The sequence below is a fragment of the Sinohyriopsis cumingii genome, chromosome 7 (assembly GCF_028554795.1).
Source record: "Sinohyriopsis cumingii isolate HCF-2022 chromosome 7, ASM2855479v2, whole genome shotgun sequence".
In the NCBI taxonomy this organism is placed as follows: domain Eukaryota; kingdom Metazoa; phylum Mollusca; class Bivalvia; order Unionida; family Unionidae; genus Sinohyriopsis; species Sinohyriopsis cumingii.
This window is the reverse complement of record NC_142967.1, coordinates 14018145-14037964: the sequence shown is the minus strand read 5'-3', so window position 1 is coordinate 14037964 and position 19820 is coordinate 14018145. Positions and strand designations below refer to the sequence as shown.

Below are 19820 nucleotides of genomic sequence, written 5' to 3'. Positions count from 1 at the left end.
TAATAAGTAGCATTAACTCTGTCTTGCTGCCATGTTATGAGGTCCAGCATCTATCAATAAAGTGTGATAACTAAGAGGTCTAGAGGTAGGCAATTGCGACCAGAAGTTCTGGGTTCAAATCCTCATCAAGATGTTGTTTTCCTTCCAGACCATATGTAGACTAGACAAGTTATTAAGCAAGTGCTTACAAAATACCCCCACCAGGATATAAAGTGTAAAAAGTTTTCAAAAAAAATGGAGACATAACTCTAATAGTTATAATCTGACAAAGCCAACTCTTGAATGGTATACAAACTCCTGTCATGATATAAATCATATCAAGAGATATTAAGTAAACAATGGTTTGATGGTTAGATGGACAAAGTGACCATGGTATAGCACCTGCCCCCCCGGCAGGATAAACAGGTAGACAAGATTAGTCCAGTATACATGGATGTCTGGTTCACCAGTCTAAGATAAGCAAATTATGACCACTGTAATTGTATATTGCATGTTTGTATGGCTATTTGGTTGATAGTTGGAATGGCAGATAATAAACACCGTGATGGTACAGCTAGCGAACTCATTGTCCACCCATCCATACAAGTCAAACTGTTAGATGACCAGCTGTACAGCCATAGGAGTCAAATAATTCACCCTTATGTTTGCCAAAAACATTGTTGTTGATGGACAGCGTACAGGGTATTGCATATTCATGCCTTCCTGGTAGAGATATGTACGACTCTGCACATTCAGTCCCCATAGGTTGGGTAGTTTTTTACTTAAGGATTGTCACTCCTCATGGGTGGAGCTAAAAGCTTATCCCTATAGGATTATGAAATATTTCTTGTTAAGTTGTTGACAATCTCAATGATAGAATCATATTTATTAGGGACAGCATGTGCAATTCCAACTATATACCAGTACCAACAAGAGTGTATATATATATATATATATATATATATATATATATATATATATATATATATATATATATAAACACACACATGCACACACACATAAGTACCAACAATACATATACCAGTACCAACAATACATATCCCAGTACCAACAATGTATATATCTGTATATACTAGTACCAACAAGAAATACATATACTAGTACAGACATGCCAACCCTGACAAGTCTGTCTCAGTAAGGCAGTTGTCTTTTTTACATAAGATTGAATTATTTTCAGTAAGGTGTAGAAAAATATCAATAACTGCTATTGTAAAGCTGAAAACCTAACTAAAAGTTCAACTCATCTACGATAAACGTTATGTTCAACTGACAAGTTTGTAAAGTACACATAGACTTTATTTACCACTAGTATAGTTGCACAAACTCTAGTTCCAAACCCTACGCAGCTCAATGGCTTGATGCTATCTCTCAACTTGACATAATTCTTGGAAATTCTTTCCCATTTCACACGGCAATCATATCTCCTGCCACGAGACATACTCAAATTGGCACATGATGTCCAATAAATGTAATTTTGTTCTTTCCAGCTTTTATTCACAATCTGAATACTCCTTTTTATTCTTCTGTGTTGATTATTAACACATTTCTAGGTGCTTCTCTTTCCTTTCATCTTAAACATGCATCGCCTTCTGGACACCATTTAAAATAATTCTGTAGTCAACAGTTTGATCATGCAGACACTTCTCATGAACAAATAAGTGCAGTTTAAAGCATCTGTGGTGCTGCTGTAAAGTTAGTCTGGTTCCCTGGCTAATTTCACTAATTCTAAGACGAAACCTGGATCCAAATAAAACAAGGATGAACCAACTATCCAGATTTTTCGACAACCATCATTTTTCTGTAGTTTTTGCTATTATGCAGTAAGTTCCTATTTTAAGGCTAATTTTCATAAGAATTACAGTAAAATCGGAAGAGTTGGGGCAGGTCTGCTAGTACAGTGGAACTCTGCTATAACGCAATAATTGGGGTCCAAAACATTGGACCACGTTAATGGCGGGGTCGCATTAATGCAGGGTTTTACAGTATTTTACTTTTTCAGAGAACTCATTCAATAATTTTGTCACAGATCATTATGTGTCTGAATTCAATGGGAAAAATTAACAGCAAAATTAGGTTCAGAAAAATGAAGTACATGTACGGTTCATTATGTTCCAGGGTTTATGAACGGCATCTGTACAAATTTCATACTGCTAACATTTTCTCATACATTTCCATGTACATTTATCTATTGTAAATTTCCAATAATTAATGCCTGTACGCCTATTTGTTTGAATGACTACAACAAGAATAATTAACACTCAACACGTTTTCAGTGTGCATATAACTTTTACTTCAGATTTTGTGAATATCGAAAGAAACGTGTGAAAACTACTATACTAATCATTGAGCAAAGTGCAGAGAACGACTTGCGTTTGTGAACTTGCTTTTCCATAAAGGTAAAATATTTTTATAAAAGATAGGAAATTAATAATGAGTTTATAAGCAAACAACATACACATGTAAAACCTGCGAACGAAGTGCAGTAATCCTGCAATGGTCACGATTCACTTTTATAAATTTTTTAAAAGCTGAACGCATGTATAATTTCATACCCTATCAGTTGATCAGCTAATAAAGCAGACATTATTTACTGGTCAACTGATAGCATATAATAACACCGCCAAGCCCAGCAAATATGTTGGCAGCTTTCGTTTTTTGATGATTATTAAATTGTGAGAATCTTTTATCAACCACCACATTGTCTGCTGCCTGGTTGTGTATGCAGTTAAAGAAGAAACACATGTCGGCTATTGTTTGAGCAACGAGTGTATACAGAATTAATTGAAGACAATCACAAAGATGACTTACTAGTTTTACTCATAGAACAGTAATAAGCAGTATTTCCGATAATTTTTATTTTGGCATAACACTTCAAGAACCTGGTTAAATTGTTAAATATCAGAAACTACGACACGATTGTATTATATTAAAAGTCATAAGCAAACTCTTTCCCAAAATGATAATAAACATTTTACACACTATTTTTGTCCTTTAAAAAAAAATTCCTGGTGCAAGAAAAATACACATACATGTACTTAAACTTTCAGGAACCATGCCACAATCATATCATATTAGAATTCATACGCGATCTCTTCCCCAAAATGATAATACATTTTTTATACACTATTTCATGTACTTTTAACAAAAATTATTTTTTCATGTGCAAATGAATATACGAAATTATGGCAGCCATGCCACAACTGCGTTATATCCGAATTTGTGTTATCGCGGGGTGTGTTATGGCGAGGTCACACTTTACCAACAATGTATATATGTGCATATATTAGTACCAACAAGAAATACATATACTAGTACCAACAATGTATATATGTGTACATACTAGTACCAACAATGTATGTGTATATATACTAGTACCAACAATGTATATATGTGTACCAACAAGAAATACATATACTAGTACCAACAATGTATATATATATACATATTAGTACCAACAATGTATGTGTATATACTAGTACCAACAATACAAATACTAGTACCAACAATGTGTACATGTGTATATACTAGTACCAACAATGTATATATATGTGTATACTAATACCAACAAGAAATACCAGTATATATGGAGCAGTTTCAACAACAGCATCGGTTACCTAAACAAAGAATAGAAACTAAGGAATGAGGATGAAAATGGTTGCAAGTAGTACCAACTCCTTAAAATATGTATTCATCATAATAAAATTTTGCTTTGACAAGAATATCTGCATTTTATTTTTTGTAGAATAAAACCTGCCTTCCAAATAATAAAGTTTAAATTTAAGAGCAAAAGGGAGTGTGTATAAGATGTGATTTTTCAGATCTGAATATTTTGCAAACTCAAAAAGAATGTGTTGTGCATCTCTATTTCATCATGGCATCAATACTTTGGTATTTATTTAATCTCAAAACTACTATACTTTGTTCTTAGTCTGGCATGCATGACCCATGACATTCCATCACCAACACAATAGTAGCACAGAGCGATTTCTTTTCTCAATTCAGGCAGGCTCTGAACTTATGTAATGAAGGATTGTATCTTACTTTTACAGGCAAAAGGTTCCATATCTGAATCAACAAGGGTAGAAATAAATTACTGAATAATATAGTTCTACATATTGTAGGTCCATACATGTGATTCTACTGGAAGTAGGCCAAAATACCATTTTAAAGAACATCTACCACATATACAATTTTAAAGGTGAAATCTACTGCTTTTGAAAATTACAAGAATCTTTTAAAAAAACTTTAACTAAAAACATACAGCACAGTATATTTATTTGTTCTGTAAGCACTTTAGAGAAATCATCCAGAACCAGTCTACTGAGGACCAGAAAATTGTCACCAGCACAAAGACCAGTACAATGATGCATGGCAGATCGATTGTTTAAGAACTTTTGATATGCATACACAACAAAGTTAAAAATTTCTTACTATACTGCTTGAATATGGGAAGTTTAAGGCCAAACAGCAGATGTCTTTTGAGGTGTTATAAAAAATAATGGAATAAAAGGTAGTCCTGATATCTTCCATGTTTTTGATGAAACTAAGCTAACCTTTGCCAGATGGAAGATAAGACAGAGTGACTAACCATAATAATTTAGGCAGATGCACAAGAATAAGTATTTTGAGTGTTATGTCATCTTTAATTGCTACTGTATTGTTCAAGATGTTTTAGTTATGTCATGTTTAATTGTTATTTTATTGTTCAAGATGTTTTAATTATGTCATGTTTCATTGTTACTTTATTGTTCAAGATGTTTTAATTATGTCATGTTTCATTGTTACTAAATTGTTCAAGATGTTTTAGTTATGTCATGTTTCATTGTTACTTTATTGTTCAAGATGTTTTAATTATGTCATGTTTCATTGTTATTTTATTGTTCAAGATGTTTTAATTATGTCATGTTTCATTGTTATTTTATTGTTCAAGATGTTTTAATTATGTCATGTTTAATTGTTATTTTATTGTTCAAGATGTTTTAATTATGTCATGTTTCATTGTTACTTTATTGTTCAAGATGTTTTAATTATGTCATGTTTCATTGTTACTTTATTGTTCAAGATGTTTTAATTATGTCATGTTTCATTGTTACTTTATTGTTCAAGATGTTTTAATTATGTCATGTTTCATTGTTACTTTATTGTTCAAGATGTTTTAATTATGTCATGTTTCATTGTTACTTTATTGTTCAAGATGTTTTAATTATGTCATGTTTCATTCTTACTTTATTGTTCAAGATGTTTTAATTATGTCATGTTTCATTGTTATTTTATTGTTCATGTTTTAATCATGTCATATTTAATTGTTATTGTCTTGTTCAAGATGTTTTAATTATTGATGTTTCATTCTTACTTTATTGTTCAAGATGTTTTAATTATGTCATGTTTCATTGTTACTTTATTGTTCAAGATGTTTTAATTATGTCATGTTTCATTCTTACTTTATTGTTCAAGATGTTTAAATTATGTCATGTTTCATTGTTATTTTATTGTTCATGTTTTAATCATGTCATGTTTAATTGTTATTGTATTGTTCAAGATGTTTTAATTATTGATGTTTCATTCTTACTTTATTGTTCAAGATGTTTTAATTATGTCATGTTTCATTGTTATTTTATTGTTCATGTTTTAATCATGTCATGTTTAATTGTTATTGTATTGTTCAAGATGTTTTAATTATTGATGTTTCATTCTTACTTTATTGTTCAAGATGTTTTAATTATGTCATGTTTCATTGTTACTTTATTGTTCAAGATGTTTTAATTATGTCATGTTTCATTGTTATTGTATTGTTCAAGATGTTTTAATTATGTCATGTTTCATTGTTATTTTACTGTTCAAGATGTTTTAATTATGTTATGTTTCATTGTTATTTTACTGTTCAAGATGTTTTAATTATGTCATGTTTCATTGTTATTTTACTGTTCAAGATGTTTTAATTATGTCATGTTTCATTCTTATTTTACTGTTCAAGATGTTTTAATTATGTCATGTTTCATTCTTATTTTACTGTTCAAGATGTTTTAATTATGTCATGTTTCATTGTTACTTTATTGTTCAAGATGTTTTAATTATGTCATGTTTCATTGCTATTTTATTGTTCAAGATGTTTTAATTATGTCATGTTTCATTGTTACTTTATTGTTCAAGATGTTTTAATGTCATGTTTCATTGTTATTTTACTGTTCAAGATGTTTTAACTATGTCATGTTTCATTGTTACTTTATTGTTCAAGATGTTTTAATTATGTCATGTTTCATTCTTACTTTATTGTTCAAGATGTTTAAATTATGTCATGTTTCATTGTTATTTTATTGTTCATGTTTTAATCATGTCATGTTTAATTGTTATTGTATTGTTCAAGATGTTTTAATTATTGATGTTTCAATCTTACTTTATTGTTCAAGATGTTTTAATTATGTCATGTTTCATTGTTACTTTATTGTTCAAGATGTTTTAATTATGTCATGTTTCATTGTTATTTTATTGTTCAAGATGTTTTAATTATGTCATGTTTCATTGTTACTTTATTGTTCAAGATGTTTTAATGTCATGTTTCATTGTTATTTTACTGTTCAAGATGTTTAAACTATGTCATGTTTCATTGTTACTTTATTGTTCAAGATGTTTTAATTCTGTCATGTTTCATTCTTACTTTATTGTTCAAGATGTTTAAAATATGTCATGTTTCATTGTTATTTTATTGTTCATGTTTTAATCATGTCATGTTTAACTGTTATTGTATTGTTCAAGATGTTTTAATTATTGATGTTTCATTCTTACTTTATTGTTCAAGATGTTTTAATTATGTCATGTTTCATTGTTACTTTATTGTTCAAGATGTTTTAATTATGTCATGTTTCATTGTTATTTTATTGTTCAAGATGTTTTAATTATGTCATGTTTCATTGTTACTTTATTGTTCAAGATGTTTTAATGTCATGTTTCATTGTTATTTTACTGTTCAAGATGTTTTAACTATGTCATGTTTCATTCTTACTTTATTGTTCAAGATGTTTTAATTATGTCATGTTTCATTGTTATTTTATTGTTCAAGATGTTTAAATTATGTCATGTTTCATTGTTACTTTATTGTTCAAGATGTTTTAATTATGTCATGTTTCATTGTTACTTTATTGTTCAAGATGTTTAAATTATGTCATGTTTCATTGTTATTTTATTGTTCAAGATGTTTTAATTATGTCATGTTTCATTGTTACTTTATTGTTCAAGATGTTTTAATTATGTCATGTTTCATTCTTACTTTATTGTTCAAGATGTTTAAATTATGTCATGTTTCATTGTTATTTTATTGTTCATGTTTTAATCATGTCATGTTTAACTGTTATTGTATTGTTCAAGATGTTTTAATTATTGATGTTTCATTCTTACTTTATTGTTCAAGATGTTTTAATTATGTCATGTTTCATTGTTACTTTATTGTTCAAGATGTTTTAATTATTGATGTTTCATTCTTACTTTATTGTTCAAGATGTTTTAATTATGTCATGTTTCATTGTTACTTTATTGTTCAAGATGTTTTAATTATTGATGTTTCATTGTTATTTTACTGTTCAAGATGTTTTAACTATGTCATGTTTCATTGTTACTTTATTGTTCAAGATGTTTTAATTATGTCATGTTTCATCGTTATTGTATTGTTCAAGATGTTTTAATTATGTCATGTTTCATTGTTACTTTATTGTTCAAGATGTTTTAATTATGTCATGTTTCATTGTTATTTTATTGTTCAAGATGTTTTAATTATGTTATGTTTCATTGTTACTTTATTGTTCAAGATGTTTTAACCATGTCATGTTTCATTGTTACTTTATTGTTCAAGATGTTTTAATTATGTCATGTTTCATTGTTACTTTATTGTTCAAGATGTTTAAATTATGTCATGTTTCATTGTTATTTTATTGTTCATGTTTTAATCATGTCATGTTTAATTGTTATTGTATTGTTCAAGATGTTTTAATTATTGATGTTTCATTCTTACTTTGTTGTTCAAGATGTTTTAATTATGTCATGTTTCATTGTTACTTTATTGTTCAAGATGTTTTAATTATGTCATGTTTCATTGTTACTAAATTGTTCAAGATGTTTTAGTTATGTCATGTTTCATTGTTACTGTATTGTTCAAGATGTTTTAGTTATGTCATGTTTAATTGTTATTTTATTGTTCAAGATGTTTTAATTATGTCATGTTTCATTCTTACTTTATTGTTCAAGATGTTTTAATTATGTCATGTTTCATTGTTATTTTATTGTTCCTGTTTTAATCATGTCATGTTTAATTGTTATTGTATTGTTCAAGATGTTTTAATTATTGATGTTTCATTCTTACTTTATTGTGCAAGATGTTTTAATTATGTCATGTTTCATTGTTACTTTATTGTTCAAGATGTTTTAATTATGTCATGTTTCATTGTTATTGTATTGTTCAAGATGTTTTAATTATGTCATGTTTCATTGTTATTTTATTGTTCAAGATGTTTTAATTATGTCATGTTTCATTGTTATTTTACTGTTCAAGATGTTTTAATTATGTCATGTTTCATTGTTATTTTACTGTTCAAGATGTTTTAATTATGTCATGTTTCATTGTTATTTTATTGCTCAAGATGTTTTAATTATGTCATGTTTCATTGTTATTTTATAGTTCAAGATGTTTTAATTATGTCATGTTTCATTGTTACTTTATTGTTCAAGATGTTTTAATTATGTCATGTTTCATTCTTACTTTATTGTTCAAGATGTTTAAATTATGTCATGTTTCATTGTTATTTTATTGTTCATGTTTTAATCATGTCATGTTTAATTGTTATTGTATTGTTCAAGATGTTTTAATTATTGATGTTTCATTCTTACTTATTGTGCAAGATGTTTTAATTATGTCATGTTTCATTGTTACTTTATTGTTCAAGATGTTTTAATTATGTCATGTTTCATTGTTATTGTATTGTTCAAGATGTTTTAATTATGTCATGTTTCATTGTTATTTTATTGTTCAAGATGTTTTAATTATGTCATGTTTCATTGTTATTTTATAGTTCAAGATGGTTTAATTATGTCATGTTTAATTGTTATTTTATTGTTCAAGATGTTTTATGTCATGTTTCATTGTTACTTTATTGTTCAAGATGTTTTAATTATGTCATGTTTCATTGTTATTTTATTGTTCAAGATGTTTTAATTATGTCATGTTTCATTGTTATTTTACTGTTCAAGATGTTTATATTATGTCATGTTTCATTGTTACTTTATTGTTCAAGATGTTTTAATTATGTCATGTTTCATCGTTATTGTATTGTTCAAGATGTTTTAATTATGTCATGTTTCATTGTTATTTTACTGTTCAAGATGTTTTAATTATGTCATGTTTCATTGTTACTTTATTGTTCAAGATGTTTTAATTATGTCATGTTTCATTGTTATTTTACTGTTCAAGATGTTTGAATTATGTCATGTTTCATTGTTACTTTATTGTTCAAGATGTTTTAATTATGTCATGTTTCATCGTTATTGTATTGTTCAAGATGTTTTAATTATGTCATGTTTCATTGTTATTTTATTGTTCAAGATGTTTTAATTATGTCATGTTTCATTGTTACTTTATTGTTCAAGATGTTTTAATTATGTCATGTTTCATTGTTACTTTATTGTTCAAGATGTTTTAATTATGTCATGTTTCATTATTTTACTGTTCAAGATGTTTTTATTATGTCATGTTTCATTGTTACTTTATTGTTCAAGATGTTTTAATTATGTCATGTTTCATCGTTATTGTATTGTTCAAGATGTTTTAATTATGTCATGTTTCATTGTTATTTTACTGTTCAAGATGTTTTAATTATGTCATGTTTCATTGTTACTTTATTGTTCAAGATGTTTTAATTATGTCATGTTTCATTCTTATTTTATTGTTCAAGATGTTTTAATTATGTCATGTTTCATTGTTACTTTATTGTTCAAGATGTTTTAATTATGTCATGTTTCATTGTTATTTTACTGTTCAAGATGTTTTAATTATGTCATGTTTCATTGTTATTTTATTGTTCAAGATGTTTTAATTATGTCATGTTTCATTGTTATTGTACTGTTCAAGATTATTTTTATTATGTCATGTTTCATCGTTATTGTATTGTTCAAGATGTTTTAATTATGTCATGTTTCATTGTTACTTTATTGTTCAAGATGTTTTAATTATATCATGTTTCATTATTTTATTGTTCAAGATGTTTTAATTATGTCATGTTTCATTGTTACTTTATTGTTCAAGATGTTTTAATTATGTCATGTTTAATTGTTATTGTATTGTTCAAGATGTTTTAATTATGTCATGTTTATATGTTATTGTATTGTTCAAGATGTTTCAATTATGTCATGTTTAATTGTTATTGTATTGTTCAAGATGTTTAAGAGGAATATTTAAAGGCAATTCTTTTTTCTTCAATTCATGGCAAATGCCAAAATGTGTGCTTTCTCCCAATGTTAAGAAATCACTGGCTAAGAAATATTATAAGTTCAACAGAGCCGAGTTTTAAGCATGTGCAGGAAAGTAACAAAGGTCACAAGTTTGCATTGTGTTTCAAAAGTATGCATTTTTTGCATTTCATACAAATAAATGAAGTTCAATTCCTATATAAAATACATCATTTAACAGTATATTACAAGAAAAATAATTTTAATGTTGGAATAAATTATTCATAAAAGCATAAATGCATCATGTATTTTTCACCGTTTATTTAAAGTCTAAATCAATTTTTATTTTACTTTTAAATTTAGTGGTAAAACCAGTCAACATATTTTTGGATCAGAGTCATGAATACTGATTACTGTAACATCAGAATCTAAATCCATTTTATGTTCAAAACTTGCTGTCTTATTATACTATGAAGAAAATACATTCCATGTCAAAAAATGCAGTTATTTGTTTTCAATCCTGTTGAGGAAAAACTTACACTAATTAAAATTCTACTAGTTAAGAAGCCAAACAACTCAAAATTTGTAAATCTACAGGTTTGAGATCCTGGTTCTGTCACATTTTTGGATGTCATATAACACTTGTTGATCGAGTGGATTAAATTTCATGTTCTACACTTGAAAGTCAAATCATACCTATCTAGTCTGTGATAAATATGCAATAACTGAGTCAAAAGCCTTTCTAATATCAATGAAAATGGTCTTAAGCTGCTCATCTTCTTGCCATGGTCTAGTGCACAATAAATTGTTTTGCCATGGTCTAGTGCATAATAAATTGTTTTGCCATGGTCTAGTGTGTTTTGCCATGGTCTAGTGCACAATAAATTGTTTTGCCATGGTCTAGTGTGCTTTGCCATGGTCTAGTGCAAAATAAATTCTTTTGCCATGGTCTAGTGCAAAATAAATTTTTTGCCATGGTCTAGTGTGTTTTGCCATGGTCTAAATTGTTTTGCCATGGTCTAGTGTGTTTTGTCTTGCTCTAGTGCAAAATAAATTGTTTTGCCATGGTCTAGTGTATTTTGCCATGGTCTAGTGCAAAATAAATTGTTTTGACATGGTCAAGTGCAAAATAAATTGTTTTGTCATAGTCTAGTGCAAAATAAATTGTTTTGCCATGGTCTAGTGTATTTTGCCATGGTCTAGTGCAAAATAAATTGTTTTGCCATGGTCTAGTGTATTTTGCCATGGTCTAGTGCAAAATAAATTGTTTTGACATGGTCAAGTGCAAAATAAATTGATTTGCCATGGTCTAGTGCAAAATAAATTGTTTTGCCACAGTCAAGTGCAAAAATAAATTGTTTTGCCATGGTCTAGTGCAAAATAAATAGTTTTGCCACAGTCAAGTGCAAAATAAATTGTTTTGCCATGGTCTAGTGCAAAATAAATTGTTTTGCCACAGTCAAGTGCAAAATAAATTGTTTTGCATGTCAACTTAAGTCTTGTTGAGTCTCATGGTGAAAAACCTGATTGATTATGTGAACTTGTATGATGCTGCACAATGTAGTATGTAAGTATTTATTTACCCTCTTCTCAAAACCATTTGGTAATGTAAAAAATTGAAGACATAATATGGTACATCATTTTTGTAACCTTTCTTATATGAACACAGTACATTTGCTAATTTTCCAAGATATGGAACACTGAAGTTGCCAGGAGATATTAAATATGTAGCAAAGGTGATAATGAATTGATTGTTAAAGTTTTAGAAGTTATTTTCGATACAGCAAATGTGAGACATGCTTTCTTTGGAAGTAGACTACTCAAATATTATAAATATCATCCATGCTTATTGTAAGGGCTGTTCCATTTAAACATACATGGTACCCAGGGAAGGCAGTTTAAAAAAAATATATATGTCAGGGTACTCTGATTACACAGAGTTAATATTAAAATGAAAATAAATTTCTAAATTGCATCTATGGGTGAGTACTCCACATTAAAAGTGCCTTCCCTGGGTCCAAGTATGTTTTACTGGAATTTCCAGCCCTAAGGTTATCAAGAGCATGATTAAAAAAATTGCTAGGACTAGTAATGGAGTTTGAGGTAAATGTTCAGGTTTTATTGGTGATTTTTCACAAATGAAAGATTAAAAGCTTTTGCCTTTTCTTCATTATTGTTTATAACCATGTCAATTACAACTGAAAGATTCACAAGGTATTTCTTTACATCACAGGAATAACAAGCCTGAATGGTACTTACTGTGTATTTCCTAAAAACTGAATGGGTATTCAAAGGGCATTGTATAACATTTTGAAAGAAATAAAGATTAAAGGCACAATGATTTATTTTCTTAAGACTGAAGCAAAATATATACCTTCATAAGGTTTGTGAGTGAAAATATTATACATGTAAATTTCATGATATTTTATGTGACCAATGTAATGCATCATCAATCGCAAAATTGAATAAGTTACAGAATCATAATCAACTGGTCAAAAGTATTTACAATTACTGTTAGGATCCTAATATTGTTCACATAGTAAACAAGAAGCATGATGAAATATTCAAACTAAACTAAGTTTAAAAGATCAAGTGGGAGGATTCAGTAAATCAGTGTGCCCAAAGATTTTGTAACACAAAACCACAGCATTTTCTCAAGGCTCTTTGATTCTACAAATGGATAGGGGCTGATATTAGCCCGCATTCACTGAACTTAATAATAATCATAATTCTTTATTTTCAGAGATTAACTCCTTTAGTTATTTAACTATTTTTACCCAAGGCCCTATGCTAACCAACAAGTAGATCTGTACACAACAACTACTTACTCACTTTATAGTGTACTTGGTGCCAATAATGTCCCTTATCACTAAATCTGACTTACAACAATTACAACAATACCTCATCCATCCCCTGCTTTATATAAGTGATTTAGGCCACAAAATGAATAATACTTGAAGGTACACAACAATCATTTGACCCATTTCCTGGTGAGGTAGCTCTGACTCTGACCCCTATCACTGAATATGGCATGAACACAACAGTCCCATATCTGCTTCATGGTGATATTAGCTCCTATGATTTTATCTGACTTGTACATACAAAACTCTGCCCAGACATATGTGTGCTGGTACAGATACTGGGCACTATTACTGAATCTAAGTAGTACAAAAAAAACGATGTACCCATTACCTGGTATCTTAGTGCTGACACTATCTACCATGAATAAATCCAAGTACACACTCCCTGGTGTGTTGGTGTTGATTCTGACTCCTATGAATAATCCAACCACCCACTACCTGGTATTAGTGCCAATACTGACACTTATAAATGAATTCAATCTACACACTCTCTGGTGTGTTAGTGGTGTGTTAGTGTTGATATTGACACTTACAAATAAATCCAACTACACACTACCTGGTGTGTTAGTGTTGATGCCAACACCTATGTCTGAATCCAACTACCCACTACCTGGTGTGTTGTGTTAATACCAACACTTATAAATGAATTCAATCTACATAATCCAAGGTGTGTTAGTGTTGATACCAACACCTATGAATGAATCCAACTACACACTACCTGGTGTGATAATGTTGATACCAATGCCTATGAATGAATATAACTACCCATAACCTGGCATGTTAGTGTTGATACTGACACCTATGATTGAATCCAAATACACACTGCTTGGTGTGTTAGTGTTGATACTGACACCTATGATTGAATCCAAATACACACTGCTTTGTGTGTCAGTGTTGATACTGACACCTATGACTGAATCCAACTACACACTGCTTGGTGTGTTAGTGCTGATACTGACAACTATGAATGGATCCTACAACACACTCTATCATCTGTAAGTGTTAATATTGGCCCCTATGAATCAATCTAACTACACAATCCCTGCTGTGTAAGAGCTGATTTCATCCCCTTGTATGAATCAGACTTATGCACCTACCCACTTCCTGGTGTGTAGGGGCTGATATTGGCCCCTATCACTGAATCTGTTCCTAAGGTGGCCTTCAATGGCTCTGACTCAAACCATTTATCCAAGATCTGAAAATAAAATGAATTTCTGTGACTGATAGTTTGCACCTGACTTGCAGAAAAATATTTCTCTGAATTCAAAATAGGTATAGAGAATCATATATATATATATATAGAGAGAGAGAGAGAGAGAGAGAGAGAATAATCCAGTTACAGCATGCTTTGTTATAGCACAAATTCAGGTATAACACAATTGTGGGGTGGCTCTGGAAAATCATATACTTGTTCATTCATGAAAAAATATACTTTCTATTTTCAAGTATGAAACTAATGTGTAAAAAGTTACTGTGTGACCCCGCTAAAAAACGGTAGCTGGGAGCCATAGAACCCGACCGCGTTATAGACTGAACTGTGTTACAAGCAACCACGGAAGTTAGCTGAAGAAAATTATGCATGTACCCAAAAAAACACTGCGGGGAAAGGGTGTAGGTAATAAATGCAGGCGGTAAAATACGTGCTTCATTGGCACAGTTACCATCTTAAATCGATGCATATTAAATGAGAAATACACCTGTAGTGAAAACAGAGAAGACATACATAATAGTTTACTTTCTTTAGAGAACCATCAATTGGTACATATACGTAAATACTGTTTATATATACATGTCTAATGTATAGCATGAATAGTATCAACAGCATGTACCTGCAAACCTCATCATATACATTGAATCCACAATACAAGTGATTCCATCGAAAATATGCACACACAGCTTTAAAATATTCAATAATTTTGACACAGGTCATATTGGTCTGAATTCAGTGGAAAAATATAGCACAATCACGTAATGAATGATGAAGCACATTTACTTTTAAGTATGTCCCAAGTCGGTAAAAGTTAGTTCCAGTCACATTGGAAAATACAAAACTCCATCAGATTCCATCACTTTCATTTAAGTTTGGTACCGACTTCCTTTGATAAAAAGTTCTTTGTTTTTTATTGAAAGAATGTAGTCTGCTTTCTATGATGAAGGGTGCATGGAATAATATGGAATATAATTTATAAACCTTAGTGAACTGTTTTATTGTTTGACATGGCAGGAATTTCTAAAAGAAATTACTGATCTGAATGCATGTATATTTAGCAAATACCAATTAGATACATGTACGGCCTCTAGCACTGCTCTGATTTAATTTGATATCTCAATATTAGAGCTGGGTATGAATGTATCATGATACATGATTACAATATCTGTCAATGACACAAACTGTAAAAAAAACTATCACTGCTACATATTCGTTTTTGTATTAATATTGGTTCTCCAACAAACTTTATATTTGTTCCCTAGCAATCAGTTGGAAATATTATAAAGAATCTGAAACTGATGCACATAAACCCAATGTGATTGACAAACTAAAGTTCAAAAACCCAATGTTTACAACAAACTGAATTATAAAAACCCGAACAAACTGAAGCACAAAAACCCAGTGGAACATGTACTTTTCTTTACATCTGGATTACTGTTTGCAAAACTTACAATAGTCAGAATTGTCTACGGAAGTTGCACATACAGCACAACTATCATCAAGTACTGAATGTATAGGAATATATTATCATACAGAATACAACTATCATCAAATACTGAAAGTATAGGAATATATTATCATAAAGAATACAACTATCATGAAGTACTGAAAGTATAGGAATATATTATCATACAGAATACAACTATCATGAAGTACTGAAAGTATAGGAATATATTATCATACAGAATACAGCTATCATGAAGTACTGAAAGAACAGGAATATATTATCATATAGAATACAAATATCCCTCACTATAACATAACAGGAATATAGTATCATACAGAATACAACTATCCCTCATTATAACACAATAGTTTAGGTCCATAAGTATCAACCACATTATGTACTGTACCATGGTGTAGTGAGTGATACAGTGAAAATTATGAAACTTTTGATGTGTGTGTGTGTGTGTGTGTGTGTGTGCGTGTGTGATAAACAAACTGACAAACACAGTCATGAGTTAGTTTATGTAAACTAAATATATTTTTTCAGTTCATGGTATTTGTGAATTGTCTCAAAATGTTTAAAAATTAGATAAATATATAATACTAATTTAGTTAATGTTGTTTTTTTTCTCCAAATTAACATTTAAAGCACAATGACTTTTATATAAATTGTTCAGATGATGGATGTTGAAAATTTTCAATTTTTAATTTTAATTATTACATTTTTCCCACAGGTACCCTGGTGTATCCAGAATTGTTATTATGATGAATTGTATTACAAGGAACAGTTGTTTTATTTGATGGTCTTTTCAATTCTAAATTTGTAAAATTTTATTTTTTTTAACTTTCTTTTATATTATTCTGGTGACAGGGTTCATATATCATCCAGAATTGCATTAAGATAATGTATGTTAAAACAAGGGAGATAAGGAAAGCTACACACTGATGCACTAATATATATCAATCCACTACTGCACATTCAATTTTGTTTATAAATATTTTATACCTTTGCAGCCGGTGCCGTCATTAACTTGTAAAATGCGGGGAAGTCTGTGTTTAACTGACTCACTGAAAAAAAAAAAGATGATCAAGATCTATTAACAACTCCACTGCTCAGATTTAATGGTGATATAAAGCTATACCTCACAGATTTATATGAATAACACTATACTCCTCCAATTAGATATCATAGGGGCATAAAGACATACCTACAGATGTGGATAACACTATACTCCTCCACTCAGATATCAGGGGGCATCAAGATATACCTGTAGACTGACATGGATAACACTATACTCCTCCACTCTGTTATCATGGGGACATAAAGATATAACTACAGACTGACAGGGATAACACTATACCTCTCCACTCAGATATCAGTGGGACATACTGACACAGACAGCACTATCCTTCCCTCCAAAAATATGATGGAAATACGAAATAAATATGACAGACTGACATGGATCACATTATATTCACCTCCACAGATGGAGGCATAAAAACATAAATGACAGATTGACATCAGTGAGATTAAAAAAATATAAATTATGACAGTTTAACTTGAATATCACACTACAGATATGATGGGAGTACAAAACATAAATTATGACAGTTCGACATATATGCCCCTCCACAAAAACATAAATTATGAAAGTTTGATGTGGATACCCCTCCAAAGACATGATGGGAGTTCAAAAACATAAACGACATTGATATGGATACCCTTCCAAAGACATGATGGGAGAACAAAAACATAAATTATGAAAGTTTGACGTGGATACCCTTCCAAAGACATGATGGGAGAACAAAAATATAAATGACATTTACATGGATACCCTTCCAAAGACATGATGGGAGTACAAAAACATATGATATTGATATGGATACCCTTCCAAAGACATGATGGGAGTACAAAAACATAAACGACATTGATATGGATACCCCTTCCAAAGACATGATGGGAGTACAAAAACATAAACGACATTGATATGGATACCCTTCCAAAGACATGATGGGAGTACAAAAACATAAACGACATTGATATGGATACCCCTTCCAAAGACATGATGGGAGAACAAAAACATAAATGACATTGATATGGATACCCTTCCAAAGACATGATGGGAGTACAAAAACATAAACGACATTGATATGGATACCCCTTCCAAAGACATGATGGGAGAACAAAAACATAAACGACATTGATATGGATACCCTTCCAAAGACATGATGGGAGTACAAAAACATAAACGATATTGATATGGATACCCTTCCAAAGACATGATGGTACAAAAACATAAATGACATTCATATGGATACCCCTCCAAAGACATGATGGGAGAACAAAAACATAAACGACATTTACATGGATACCCTTCCAAAGACATGATGGGAGTACAAAAACATAAATGACACTGACATGGATACCCCTTCCAAAGACATGATGGAAGTACAAAAACATAAACGACATTGATATGGATACCCTTCCAAAGACATGATGGGAGAACAAAAACATAAACGACATTTACATGGATACCCTTCCAAAGACATGATGGGAGTACAAAAACATAAACGACATTTACATGGATACCCTTCCAAAGACATGATGGGAGTTCAAAAACATAAACGACATTGATATGGATACCCTTCCAAAGACATGATGGGAGAACAAAAACATAAATTATGAAAGTTTGACGTGGATACCCTTCCAAAGACATGATGGGAGAACAAAAATATAAATGACATTTACATGGATACCCTTCCAAAGACATGATGGGAGTACAAAAACATATGATATTGATATGGATACCCTTCCAAAGACATGATGGGAGAACAAAAACATACAAAACATTGATATGGATACCCTTCCAAAGACATGATGGGAGTACAAAAACATAAATGATATTGATATGGATACCCTTCCAAAGACATGATGGGAGAACAAAAACATAAACGACATTGACAAGATGGCTGCCATGTATATATGGTCTTAACACAGCTCCACTCAACTCCATGAACTTGGTGTAAAAACTAGTGTTAAATATGCTAATACCTGTAGCCATCATTTATACTGTGGATTTATGACAATATTAAGTTAGTGTAAGTGAAATTTTATGTGCACATGTTCATGTATTCAAGTGAATTTGGAAACCTGTTCAGAACAAAGGATTTTTGGCTATCCAAGATGGCTACCAAAGTGGATATACTTGAAATTGATCTACACCTACCATATCTGAACTTCAGTTGATACCAACTCAAACACATTATGCAAGTTTCATTCAAAAGTTTATGGATATGTGCTAGTCATAAATAAGGATCTGATATACTTTTGCTATCACTGCTATGAACAAGCTGAAAATATCAGAATCATGGAAACATATTTAAATACCAGCCTTGTGGGTTCCTTACTCAACACACTCAGCTCAGCCTTTTCTGCATCGTTTTCTGGCTTTAGTATGTCTGATATACCTGAAGATCAGAGCCACACAGATAATCCCATGCAGGAAAGTCATGTTCAGAATAAAAATGAAAACAATGGTGCAGATGATGATCTGGAATTATCCATTATGGCTGACACTCCAGAATTCTTGAGGGTCAAACATAATAAATACAGTATCACTGTGAATATAGATCCACAAAAGTTTGAGTTTGTAAAACAGATATTGGATTCAGAACCTTGCATGACTTCATGTAGTTCAAGTGTACGAAATGGTATTATCTACAGAACACAAGAGAAAAACACTGTGACAGCTACACTATAAAACAACATGTGTCTTACATATACAGGGGCTGAACAGTCTCACATGGTTAGATCATATTATCTGTAAATGTAGACAGGATGAGAACACCCATGCTAAAGGCATTTATATGCTGAC

At 30.4% G+C, this 19820-nt stretch overlaps 1 protein-coding gene across 1 annotated transcript in view; it reads right to left on the bottom strand.

Annotated features, from left to right (window-relative positions):
- The window catches only part of LOC149794759 (pyridine nucleotide-disulfide oxidoreductase domain-containing protein 2-like), a 158294-nt gene that overhangs the window by 63898 nt on the left and 74576 nt on the right, over nucleotides 1-19820 (bottom strand). The window contains exons 7-8 of the mRNA XM_089964391.1: nucleotides 16952-17013; nucleotides 14387-14484 (exon numbers count right to left, since the gene is read on the bottom strand). Of these exons, the coding sequence (XP_089820517.1) occupies nucleotides 14387-14484; nucleotides 16952-17013 (160 nt within the window). The remainder of the gene's footprint in view (nucleotides 1-14386; nucleotides 14485-16951; nucleotides 17014-19820) is intronic.